At 40.4% G+C, this 14,194-nt stretch overlaps 1 protein-coding gene across 1 annotated transcript in view; it reads left to right on the plus strand.

Moving 5' to 3' along the window:
- ABCB11 (ATP binding cassette subfamily B member 11) overlaps positions 1 to 14,194 on the plus strand; it is a 574,638-nt gene that overhangs the window by 395,557 nt on the left and 164,887 nt on the right. The window contains exons 11-12 of the mRNA XM_078681619.1: positions 6,702 to 6,876; positions 11,601 to 11,714. Of these exons, the coding sequence (XP_078537745.1) occupies positions 6,702 to 6,876; positions 11,601 to 11,714 (289 nt within the window). The remainder of the gene's footprint in view (positions 1 to 6,701; positions 6,877 to 11,600; positions 11,715 to 14,194) is intronic.

Below are 14,194 nucleotides of genomic sequence, written 5' to 3' on the forward strand. Positions count from 1 at the left end.
AGAAGTTGTTAGGTGAGTCTCCTTGAGGAGGGCCACATCAGTAGATTTGTTTTCCAGATAAGTCAATATATTTTTTCCATTTAATGTAGTTATTGGGCCCATTCAAATTCAAGAAGACAATTTGCAGATGTTGAAAAACCATGATGAGCAAACTAAGCAGTCTGAGGGTATGTCTAAACTGTAATCCTAAAAAATCTACCTCTGGGTATGTGTACCAATTTAGAGGGTTTGAAGACCTAGAAATGAACAATCAAAACAACTCTAGAGGTTTTAAACTTTGGCCGGACCTGTCTAGCCATTCCCAGCCTGAAGCTCAGTCAAGATACGAACATCGAACATAGATAATGTTTCAGTAACACTTTTGGGATGGATTTCAGGGCCAATCTGGACGTGTTTCCCCAGTGTAGTATGTGGCGAGGGCCCAAGTTGTTGATCCGGTTCTTGCAGAGCACAGTAGGATGGAGAGGGTTTACTTTGTGCACCCTTGGGTAAAGACCTACTCTGACCTGTAGCACCCTGATCGGTGGGTGCATCACCACTGCCGAAGGCTTGTGATGTCACAGTCACAATAGCATGAACACATCAAGTGTCATCAAAGGGCTCCAGCACCTTTGGGTCTGTAAATTCCTAGGTCTTGCTATTTACAGTTACAGTCATCCTTGCAAGGTTTTATAGGATATAGAATGTGTCTTTGCATTTTAGAAGTGGGCAGAGGGCGAAGAACCTTTTCTGAATGAGGTTAGTTGCATGAGACAAGTTGGCAGTGATGGTGATCCAGCGGCCATTGTACAAAAAATGTCTGTTTTGGCGAGAAAGCCGAAGGATGGTGCTGATGTAGAAGGCACATAATAACAGATCTAGGATTATCTGGGCCCCCATCGAAAGTCCGTAGATGGCGTATCAAGAACAGCTCAAAGATAAAAGCGTGGGATCAGGGAATCTCTTTCATCAAGCTGCCATCTTGCTTGGGTTTGGTTCCACCCCCGATGCTTGTTATATTAAAATATGTGTGTACATTTTAATTAGGCTCTGAACACTGTGTTTGAATAGGATATCAGAGAAGGTTAGAGACTATTTGTCTTCTTTACAGTTTGGTAGATCAGATTATCTATTGTGATTGATTCTGCACTTCGTGTGAGCTAAGATTCAATGTGTTGTAGTGTATCTTTAGACTATACTTGAACCCATCCTTATAATATGCAAGTAAATATTTTTTAGCTCACTAAGTAAAGCACTCTTATATTTTCTATGGATTCTTTCAACGTGTTTAAACATTTCATAATCTTTCAATCATAATTAATTTCCAAATGAGTCCTTTATGTTTTTCTGATCCAATTTAAATAATTGTCTGTAACATTGTTCACCTTCCTTCCAAATCCCATATGCCGAATGAGAGAAACTGCCACCATCACATATCAAACATCATAGCATCTGCATTGTATTCCCATCATATTACCATCGGCATTTAAAAAAATCTTTGTACTTGTTACCTCTTGTCCTGTTTAATGTGAATTATCACACCACCCTCCCTCAGTCTCATTTGTAGGTCACATCTATTATCTTTTTGTTTACATTACCTTCTACTGTCTTTCTTTCAAGAAAACATAGTATCTGACATATTTGGAAACACTGTGTAATCCATTTCACTTTGCGATAGTCATGTTACTTGTTATGTTCTTTGTGTTTCTATCAATTATATAGTAGTCTTTCGTTTATTTCACTGAACCCAACCTGTCCTGTATTTATTTGTATTACACCTAACCATTGTTCGATCTATACCAACCATTGTTAAATTTATAAATGAAACATCCTATCTAGCATGCTTTCAGTTATATAGCAGTTCATTTCCTATCTCAGCATTCGAAAAGATAATCCATTCATTTATTGCACTATTGTAAATCATCCACTTAATTAATACATTAACTTATGCACAATGAATGAGTATTTACCAAGGCATAGTCACAACTATTTTTCATTTGGGGATATAGAGATCACAATCAGAATTTAGTTGAAATCAGCTGTATTTGCCTTCATTTACTTTAGCTCTCATTAAAGACTATGAATGAAATCGGTAAATCTTGTTGCGGGGATTCTGCTCATGCACAGAACTATGCACAGGAAACAAGGACCTCAGTGAATTGTGGTGTACCAAAGAACTCACCTCAGTATCCAGAACCCCTATCCGACTAGCATCAGTGTCTCATTAGCTCTCCGTACTACAGCGAAGCTACCAATGATTAGATAACCCAGAACAAGCGACTTGGGTACTCTCAGGAATGGTGGGAATCAAGAACACTGTTTCGTTTTTATTCTCATACCAGTCCACAACGTGAGTAATCAGAGACACGGAAAAGTTTAAAATGTTTATTTTCAACTACGGGCTCTAAGATGCAGTATTTTGGCTAACATAAGCAGGCATATGATTAGAAATAAAACAATCAGCATTGTTACAATTCCATAAAACACAAACAGAGAAATCATGTCACAATGATAGTGGAAACAGGTTGTATAGCACCTTGTGAACCAACCTCCCCTGCTAGAAACTAGGGTTTATAATAATAATAGAAGGTCTCCTAGGCTTAAATGGGGTAACCCATATCTCCAAGATCAGCAGAGGTGACTCACATCACAGGATCAGCAAAGCTCTCTGTCACTGGAAACACTGGAAAGGTTTTTTCTCCAAGTGCCCAAATCATGCATGTGATACAATCTTAAAGGCACTAGAATTTCAGTTGGTTGCAGCTGTGTGCGTGTTGTTTCTAGAGCGTGTGCCGATCAAACCGAATCAACAGCATACATTGTTATTATGATCTTAAAGACTTCTGCACACAGTGTACAGACTAAGGTGGCGGTGTAAGTCTAGGGACGTGAAAAACAGACCGTTCTCATGCAAAGAAAAAGCAAGCAATTTAGCTTACAACAACAGTTAAATGTAGTGTTGTGTGCAAAAGCTGCAAAGTGGCAAATTGGCGTATAAACTTCTAACACACTTATGCTAACATAGCAATGTGTGTAAGCAGAACCCTGTCTTCACTACAAACTTTAAGTATTGTTTTAACCCCTTCCATGCTCATGACGGAACGGTTCCGTCATGAGCGTTGGTTGAGCTGTGCTCATGACGGAACCGTTCCGTCATGAGCCCATAGGCTCATTAGAACCTTCAGCACAGCACGAAAATTTGCGCTGCGCTGAAGGGGTTAAACTTAATACCTAAATATATTATTTTAAACATGAAGGGTCCCATTCACAAACAGTATTTTGTAGTATTTAAAATAGTGCTAGCTTAGTCTTCCTCAAATACTACAAAATGCTATTCACAAACCTACTAATGGATACCTCTGCCTTTACCTCCTTATCTTTTCTCTGTGGCAATCTCCATTCCGGTTGCTGAGATTTCCACACACGGGGGTGTATGTTTTAGTGGTAAATGTGGAAGTAACAATGGGGACTACCTGGAAAAGGGTGAAAATGGATGACTAATTGGGAGGTGTTTAGCAAACTTTACAGATGGGTTCAGGGTAGAACATTCTAGGACAAACATACACCCATAAAACAGTAATACTACAGCTATTCCCGGAACGACATTTCAAAAGTAACCGCAATCCTAAAGGTTCCTAACAGGTGTAAATGTTCACCATGAACTACAAAAATACCAGAGGGTCTAAGGGCTGCTAAGTGAACGCAAGACAAAAAATAACAAGAAACTAGATCACCATCCCTCGTGTATGGTCTACCCGCGGTCACCCTTCACCAAAACCCTCATAGTGGTCAGGAAAGGATGCCCATCAGTCACCACACGAAACCGCCCTTCATCATTTGGGTTTCTTTTAAGACCACCAGAAAGGGTGCCACTTGTCTTTCACGAGGAGGGCCTAGATGTTAAAGAAGCCTTTAATCGTTCAGACAGATCTTCCTTGGTCTTACTACTCATTTGTGAGGATGTACAAGTAACAGGGACTGATGTCGCAGTGCAAAAAGGTGTGTGTGAACAAGAAAAAGTGCGTTAAAATTGGATTAGGGGGCACTGAAAACAAACTTTATTCTGTTGTTACCCACTATACCAATATTAAAAAGTAGTCAGAGACAATCAAGGCATTATAGACTGTCTAGATGTGTACTAAGGTCGACATGTTTCAGCAACTATGGCACAATTTGCCATTGCTTTCTTCAGGACCAATCTCTACTTATAGCTACTGCAAACTAGTCCGTCGGTACTCCGCGACTCAACTTCTCCCCGATGGGCTCAGAAGTTGAGTCGCGGAGTCGCGACGGACAGAGCGGTGCTTCCCCTTTTCCTGAGCTGTGGCCAGGTGGGGTGAGGTCTGTGCATCTCCCAAATCGGAAATTCGTCTGAACTGGGAAGGTGGAAAATGATACGGACACCTAGTGGATTCAGGTGACCTCTGTATTCTGTATGGTTTTGAGCACAGTTTTTTATTATCACTAGTTTGCAGTAGCTATAAGTAGAGATCGGTCCTGAAGAAAGCAATGGCAAATTGTGCCGTAGTTGCTGAAACATGTCGACCTTAGTACACATCTATACAGTCTATAATGCCTTGATTGTCTCCGACTACTTTTTAATATTGGTAAAGTGGGTAACAACAGAATAAAGTTTGTTTTCAGTGCCCCCTAATCCAATTTTAACGCACTTTTTCTTGTTCACACACACCTTTTTGCACTGCGACATCAGTCCCTGTTACTTGTACATCCTCACAAATGAGTAGTAAGACCACGGAAGATCTGTCTGAACGATTGAAGGCTTCTTTAACATCTAGGCCCTCCTCGTGAAAGACAAGTGGCACCCTTTCTGGTGGTCTTAAAAGAAACCCAAATGATGAAGGGCGGTTTCGTGTGGTGACTGATGGGCATCCTTTCCTGACCACTATGAGGGTTTTGGTGAAGGGTGACCGCGGGTAGACCATACACGAGGGATGGTGATCTAGTTTCTTGTTATTTTTTGTCTTGCGTTCACTTAGCAGCCCTTAGACCCTCTGGTATTTTTGTAGTTCATTGTATATTTGGGGCTTACTAGAGCTCGGTCTTTAAATCCCCGCCTTGACCCTAATCAATTCGTTGTTGTTGTTCTGTAAATGTTCACCAGTCTTGGAATAGGCCAAGCACCACACATACCTATTCGCAGGTAGTACAAACACACTCCCCTAGAAAACAACAGAGGCAGGAAATTAAAATGTTCTACATGTTAAAGAAAAATAACTATGTTAGTGTGGAAGAGATTTTAATTATTATTTACTATATTTTAAGTAATGAATACACACATTTTGTATGTGTCAATGTGTTACAACTTTTAATGTATTCGTTGTTGTTTAGCAATACATATTTAACATTGGTTAGCATTTATATTTTTTATTAAAAGGTAGTTGATATTTTTTTAAAGAATCATAAACCTTAACAATTTTCTCTATACATTTCCACAGCAAAATCTCTGCCACTGTGGGTGCTCACCACCTGTGTGTGCATAGCTACTAGTAGCATCTTTGCAAAAGTAATCCTGTTCTAGGAGGTTCTACCCCCTGATCTGAGGCGGTGGGGATATGGAAGTCTACAACAAAGTGTAACTCTATACTTTTCTGTTATTTACCGTTTTTGAGTGTAGCTCAGAAATGGTGAATAGAAAAGAAGTGTAGATTTACATCTAGGTTTAGTTGAATGTATGTACATGTGGATAAAGATACACATAAATATTTACCTTTCTGAATGAGCTCCAAAATCTTTAAATATGCCTGGAACAGCCTGTTCTCTTAGACTGGAAATCTGACCATGTTTAACTAATTCTCTTTTCCAACAGAACTATAGACACAAGCCGGTTCAAGATGACTGGATTACAGTTTTTTTATTAATATTCAAACCATTCAATAGAACCAGAGAAATATTTTATTACATGTAACTATCTATTTCACAAAGCCATTTCTTCTTACACATGGAGATGGAGGAGGAGGAGTTGGCCTAACGGCTAGGGTGCTCGACCTCGGACCTGGGGATCTGGGTTCGAGTCTCGGTAACGACGCCAAAACCTCCTGTGATTCTGGGCAAATCACTTCATCTCCCCGTGCCTAAAATGAATGTGTGTCCTCATGTAACGTAACTGGTGATATGTACCTGATTCGGTTCGGGTCTAGTTCGCGCTATATAAAACTCTGCAAAAAAAAAAAAAACATGCATATGGCTTTAGTTATAAGATAAGGAAATTCACAAAACGTGAATTTAAATTTGTAAAGTGATTTACCCGTGCATAATCACACCCCAGAATGGTGTAATCTAACACATTGGCAAATATTCAACAAAGGAGTTGGAGTGGGGATTTCAGAGAGCTTATACTCTCTAAAGTTTCTCAAAAATATTATGAGTTGACCCATTGCTTTGCTAGCAATGGTAGATTTACTGCAACATAGGTAAGCAAAAAGGATTAAGGATTGGGTATTAAGAGACAATGTATGTTCAAAGCCTGCAATAATTCTGCATTTGTGTTTTCTAAAGATCATATATTTCTATGCCCCTGTACATAGGTTTTTTTTTGTAAATTCAGGTTGTAGTGTCTCTCCTAGCTTAGGTTGGGACAATTTCTATGAAAATGTTGTATGGATGATACTTATTGAATTTAAAACTAGATTGAAGGATTATTTTGTGAAATTGATAAAACATTATAATAAATGTCATTTATAGTTAATTTGTTGTCTTAATAGGTATGAAAAGAACCTGTTGTTTGCCCAGCGCTGGGGAATTCGAAAAGGAATGATAATGGGCTTCTTCAGTGGATACATGTGGTTTATAATTTTCCTATGTTACGCATTAGCCTTTTGGTATGGCTCAAAACTTGTTCTTGATGACAAAGAATATTCCCCTGGAAATCTTTTACAGGTATGTGTTATCGTTTTTACTTCTTTCATTGAAGTAACATTTGCAGATTATTTATTGTTGTTGCCCATACTGGACTACCATTTAATTTCCTGTGTGCCTACTATAGGCAATAATTAGGCTGAAGCAGTTCACTGTAACACATATACCAATTATAGGGCCCTCATTATGACTGGCCCGCTGTTTGGAGTAGTAATTATCCCAAGGGACAAATAACGATACTGCGGGGACTGTTGTCGGTGGCAAAAAATAGCACCCATTTAAAGGCAAAACTTCCACACCGGTCAATGTCTGTGCTTCACAAGTAATTTAACATTACAGATGAGTCCGCAAGCACTGTCCTATGAACATGAACGGCTTCATTACTGACCAGTATTCTAATTTACTCCAGACCCAAGGCTAGCACTTCACAGTGCATACCTAAAAAGGTTAGATGTCACCCAGAGGCAAAAAAAACCTCCTTGTCCCAAAAACGATATCAATTCTCAGCCTAAAACACTTTTCATCTTTTTGTAAATCCTTCCCATTTGCTTCCATTAGGAACCCCCGAATACTCCACACATCCTGCATATTCCCAAACAATAGTATACATGGGAGATTGCTTGTTGGACTCTGGGAGACCTTGGAATCAGAGTAATGAAGATTTGTTTTAAGTAATAGAGCCACTGATGCCTCATCTGCCTTCCTCTTCACAGATCCTACATTATCAGGATAAATTAACTAATGCAAACACAAGGAGATGATGGACGGAGCACTGAAACTTCTGGGTCACTCACCCCCAGTCAAAGATCTGGGATGAATCCATCATCGTTCTTTAGCTCACTTCGCCAACCCAGTTGAGACCCAGCTATATGCAAATTAGTATTGACCCTGTGCCTCATGGGAACAGTCCAGCCCGACCTGCAAAGCCAGGTCAACCCTGGACCTGAACAAGCATCCTAGGACCAGTTTGGGGTAAGACCCTCATCAGGCAGGCAGAGTACAGTCCAGCAAGTGTCAGTCCTTCAGCAGCACACCAGTCCTTCTTCATGGCAGAGTATTCACAAGTCCAGCAGTATACTAAAGTGGTGGTGTCTGATGTCCAGTATTTATACCCAGTGGAGCCTTTGAAGTGGGGAAGAAGCTTATAGAGGCATACCTTTGAAGTGCACAGATAGCCTGCCTTCCCTGTTCTCGCTCCAGATTAACTCCAGGAGGCATGCAGCCCTTTGTGTGGAGACAGGACAAAGCATAGTCAAGTGTAAGTGAAACTGGGCCCAGCTCCTCCATCCCACACTGCCAATGATGGCCCATCCACTCACACCTAAGCTCCCATTGTGGGCGGCTTTTCTTTAGAAGAAATACACACAACCCATCTACCAACCACACCCAGTCATAGGACCAGAGAGGCTGCAGGCACCAAATAGATAATGCAGGAAAATGCCAACTTTCTAAGAGTGCCATTTTTAGAATTGTAATTGAAAATCCGACTTCACCATAAGTTAGGATTTTAAATTAGGATTCTAGAGACACCAAACTTGAACTGTTTTCCTCTTCTCATTTGGAAATTACACTTGTAACATGTAATAAAGCAACTCCAATGTTACCCTATGGGAGAGATAGGCCTTGCAGTACACTACCAGGACATGTAAAACTTGAAAGTACATGTCCAACCTTTTAAATACACTGCACTCTGCCATCTGGTTTGGAAGGGCCTACACGTGGCTTATATTTTCTAAAAAGGTAGGTTTTGGGCCTAGCAAAAATCTACAGCATGCACTTTCATGGTTCATAGCATGCTTTGGTGCTGTGTTTGACACACATCTTTTCTTAAATTATGCTCATGAAGTTATTACGGATTGCTGATGGATTTCTTTTACATTGTAGTTACCCCTGGCAAAGGGCTGCTTGCCTGAAATGCATATATGTTGTTATGGTTAAGCAGGGTGAAATGTGATTTGAGTCATGATGTAGAGATGACCTTGAATAAAACTTTGTTTAGCATGGATTACTTGGCTAAAACTCAACATTTACTTACAGGCTGTCTGTCTCAGGTCTGGTGCGCTCCCCGTGCACCAGCTAGTTCATGGAATTTTTACTGTGCTTGGGACAGAGCACAAGTTGAGTGCTGCCCACCAAGATCCTGCCTTTGAGCATTCAAAAAGTATTATGTGGAAAATTCTGTGTGCATTTGACCATTTATTTAATCAAAAGGTTTATTTTGCCAGGTCAAAATGGCAGATTAAACTGCACACACAGGCTTCGCAATGACAGGCCTGAGACATGTTTAGAGGGCTACTTGAGTGGGTGGCATAATCAGTGCTGCAGGCCCACTGGTAGCATTTAATTTACAGGCCCTAGGCACATATAGTACCACTTCAATAGGGATTTATAAGTAAATTAAATATGCCATTTGGGTATAAGCCAATATTGTCAAGTTTAGAGGAGAGAGCATATGCACTTTAGCACTGGTTAGCAGTGTTAAAGTGCTCAGAGTCGCAAGGCCAGCAAAAATGATATCAGACAAAATGGAGGATTAAGACAAAATGTTGGCGGGAAGACCACCCTAAAGCGGATGGACCTAAAACCTGTGTTTAAAGGCTTCATGGTTAAATAGAAAGTTCCCAATTGGTAATTGACACCTTGTTTTGAGAGTTTTGCTTGACTTCCCATAATTCTTGTAATTTTCTGTTTATTTTGAAATTGACAGAAAGAAATTAACCAATGCCTTCTGTTAGTTTGAGTCTAGTAGTTAGCAAACCAATGTTAACTTTTTACTAGTGACCAAAAAGCATTTCCCAATTTTTTTATATTTGAATTTGCATTTTAGGTGTATAAAGTGCACTATGCCCATGGGCGTTAAAGTACTGCCACTGGAAAAATTGCTGGGAGAAAGCAAAGCACTGAGGTCAAGGATGGGAGAAAATCCACGCTTTGAGTTATTTGCAGAAGGTTATATAGAAGGTTAGACTCGCAATATGGAGGAGCAGAGTGTTCCATAATTTGGCCGTCGCTATAGAGAAGGAACGGTTGCCCCATCTGTTTTTCTGAACTCTCGGAATGATCACCTTCCTCAGCGAGCTGGATCTAAGTGGTCTCTTAGGGGAGTACCAGTGAAATGCTGTCCTCAGGGGTACTGGCACCTGGTGGTGAAGAACCCATGGTCCCATTGACTATAAGTGGGGATGTTAGCTAAAATGAACCCCAGGTTTTTAGCAATCACAACAGGAGTCGGTACTGGCACAAATATCTCTGCCCACCAAGATTCAGACCACACCAAATGGTGTGCCCCAAAGACCAGGATCTCCGCCTTTGCAGCATTTAGTTTCCGACAGTTCTCCTTCATCCAGATGCTGGTATCTGTCATACAATTTGTGAATTTCTCTGCATCTGGAACCATGTTATTGGTAATTAAAACAATAATCTGGGTGTCTTTTGAATAGGACAGTGCCTGAAAGCTGAACGATCTCACTAGTTTTGCCAGGGGTACAACATAAAGATTAACCAGGGTGGGGCTAATGGAGGACCCCTGCGGCACCCCACAAAGGAGCCAGAATGGTTCCACCCTGAAGTCTCCCCAGCTGACAGTTTGGGTCCTATTTGTCAAGAAGGAACCCAGGAGATCCACAGCTGTATCCCTCAACCCCGCTTGGCACAGTCTTTGCACCACAGCGGATGGGGATATCATGTTGAATGTTGCTGAGAGTTCCTACATTACAAGGATGGACGCACCTCCTTGATCCACATGGCATCAAATGGTATCTGCCGCTGCAACTAGAACTGATTCTGTGCTATGACCACTCCGAAAACCATTCTGCAATAGGTCCAGAAGGCCTTGGGCGTTAATAAACGTTAACATTTCTTGGTTAATATATTTTCCAAATATTTTGTCCGGTGCAGGCAGGAGTGAGATCATTTGGAGATTTTTAAGATCTTCTGAATCTCCATTTGCTTTCTTTTTGAGGGGAATAACGATCACCTCCTTCCATAGTTGGGGTAACACGTGTTATCTGATCACAAACCTTTTCCAGGAAGGTTGCAATCTGATCACGTACAAGCTGTAAGACTATGGGAGGACAAGGATCACTTGGTGAACCTGATGTCAAATGCATGAGAATATTTTTTATTATCATGAAGGATATAGGGGGAATAGTGGACATCGTTATGATGGGTGTCCAATCATCAATATCCTCTCCGGCTATAGGAAGAGGAGAACTGTCCTCCTTAACCTTGAAATCAGTGTAGATCTTCAAGATCCTCTCTCTAAAATACACTGCAGCATTGTTGCAGAAACATTGGGAATTCTCAAAGGGGCATTCTTAATGATTTCGTAGTGGTTGCCAAGGTATAACTTAATATATCTTGAAATACTCTGTCACGTGAAGTTGGGTTTATTCACACTGATAGACATTATGAAGATTGTACTACTGTGGAAGAGTCCATGGGCCTAACTGAGCAGGTTGCAGGTCGTGGTAGGTGACTGCTGACAAGGGAAATAGGCCGCCTAGCACATAAATATTGCAGGAACATTGTAAGTCTTTGTTTTCTGTGTAAAGCAGCAAAGCCTTGTGTATGACAGGTGTGCAAGTAATGGGTTATACGATTTGCCTTTAGATCGAAGTAAAATGCAGATGCACAAACCAATAAATATTTGGTAATTTATAAAGTAGCATCCATTGAATGCTACTCTTTGTATGTTGTAGTGAACTACCGTTAAACAGCAAATCATATATTTTCTTCTTTTCTAGGTGTTTTTTGGTGTTTTAGTCGGTGCTCTAAACCTTGGACAGGCTTCACCTTGCTTGGAGGCTTTTGCTTCTGGCCGTGGAGCAGCAGCAAATATTTTTGAAACAATAGACAGAGTAAGTACAAATGTCCACGTTATAATTTTTGCTCAACATGTGTTAGAGATAATATCAAGTTCTGCAGAATTAACCCTTACATATTTGTTCAGTTTAAAGATGCATTTCAGAGATAGCATTCTATTACTCAAATCCTGTATTCATTTCTCTTAACTTACATCTTATTATAAGTTTTGCCCTCTGAGTCAACATCATTGTTACTCAGTACTATTAATAACCTCAGCTATACTGCAAAATAGACAATTAAAAAAAGTGATGCAAATCTTTCAATTTTCAAACTTGTGGCATAATTGTTATTAAAGAGAAAACATGATAACTCTAGTACAAGCTTTCATAAGCATTCAGTGAGAAATCTCTTTTATAAAATGGATTACACCACCCCATCAAAGTTTGTAAATATCTTGGAATGCAGCAATGTCTTTGGACATGGCACAGAGCTTTCCACCGCATATGGTATGGTGGTCAACTCTACAAGAATGGCAGCCATTGCAAACTTCCCTGAAAATTGACTCATCAAGCCATGACAGTTGAAAAATCAGCGCTAGTGAGACTCCGGTATACTAATCCTAATTCCTTATTTGAACTATTTATCCAAGATAATACCATCAAACAAAATCAAGCGAGATCTGGCTAGAGAAAGAAGTGGTATTCAATTTCACTATGCAATGTGCACACAGTGAAGATACTGATAAGCCCCAAATTGAAATTTGAAATCCAAATTCAAACATGCAAACCTGTCATACCACATGTGTGTGGACAACAATCAGCTATACTTAAAAACATCCTACCCGGAGGATATCATCGGACTCAACAACCCTTGAATAAAAGCCGAATCCCGGCTGTCTCAAAACCACCTCAAACTGAACTCCCTGAAAACAGAATTCCTACTCGTCTCCACAGTCCACAGCAGCCCCTATTGAAGGATGGATCAACCACCTAGACACCCTCAATTTCAATTGCAAACCTGTCATCATCAAATCAGTTAAATCCCTGGGGATAATCCTGGATAAAAATCTCAACATTCAAGCGCACACCATTTCAGCCACACACAGTATGTCTCTCCTACTCAACCTCCCACCACTCAAGGTGACCCTCAATACCGCAGCAAGACTGATAACAGGTATGAGATCTTTCAACCATATCACACCCTTTCTAAAGTCTCTCAGCTGGCTCCTACTTGAAGCCAGGATCCATCTGAAGATAGCTCCTGAGGCACAAAGCCCTACACTAAGATAAACATAGGTACATAGGTACTAAAGATCACATTCTCGGGCAGCTGCTCCCTAGGGAGTGCATCCTCCCTCCTGCTAGAGCCTCCCAAATGCAGAGAAAAGGAGATCTATGCTGACACCTTCTCATGATCAAACCTCAGACTATGGAACTCTATCAAGTCAGAGATTCGATCAAACCTATCAATGTCTGCTTTCAAGACAAAGGTTAAAAGGATTTTACTGAAGCGATTCCTGTCATAACCAGCTGAATGAAAGATGACCCCGGGACCGCCTGACATCAGGGGTACCCTCTCACTAAGACACGTATCCCATGAGTGTCGCTGTTGCCCCTTCAGTTGAGCAACCATGGACGACCAACCTAAAGTCTGGTGTTTGCTTTGCTTTTGCTTGCTAAAACATGTTTATTTAATGGGTTATGACTGTTCCTTTGTACAACACCCTGTTACCCGTGGTCTCCAGTAGGGCGACCATGGATGACGCTCCTGATGTTTTGTATTCGGTTTGCTGTTTCTTGGTACCATATGTGATGTAACAGGGTATGGATTTTCCTCTGTACAGCTCTCTGATACTCTTGGGTCACGCTTTTGCTATATAAAACTTTCTAAATAAATAAACAAAATAAAATAAATTCTTTGTGATTACAGTGGTAAGTGATTACCTTTCCAGTTCTCCATAGCGCAGTGAGTGATGTTCAGAAGGGGATTATGACTTGCATAGTTCAAGTGTTGGAATTTATCTTATGGCATCTGCAGTTTCCAACATGAGTGGATATATCCCACTGCTAAATTGCAGGCCTTCAGAAGTCTAATGAGTGATATGATCACAGGGAGTTATCACATCCAATGTTTACCTCTTAAAGTCACAACAGCTAGTGCTCTAAGGTAAGCCTAATGGGTCCTCTTCTAGTATTAAAAGATTTTGAAGATTTATCAAATTGAAGAGAGTGGCACGGTTTCATATAAGTATCTCTTTGAAAGATCTACCTGCTATCAAGAACTTAAAACATGCTTCCCTGACCCAACAACCTTAGCACCTTTCAGTAATATGAGGTTATCATGCCACTTCCATGAATTCTTAGCACAAAGTACAAAAAGTGTCACTAGACTGGCAGGGGGAAAGTTTAAGTTTTCTCACACAGAGAAATTCAGACCTTTCCACTATAGAGAATTTGAGATATTATCTTTGCATCCTGGATACTCACATTAAACTTTTTTAATTGATGTCACAATTAAGTGCCAATTGTGATAA

Source organism: Lissotriton helveticus, chromosome 3_1, assembly GCF_964261635.1.
Source record: "Lissotriton helveticus chromosome 3_1, aLisHel1.1, whole genome shotgun sequence".
Classification (NCBI taxonomy): domain Eukaryota; kingdom Metazoa; phylum Chordata; class Amphibia; order Caudata; family Salamandridae; genus Lissotriton; species Lissotriton helveticus.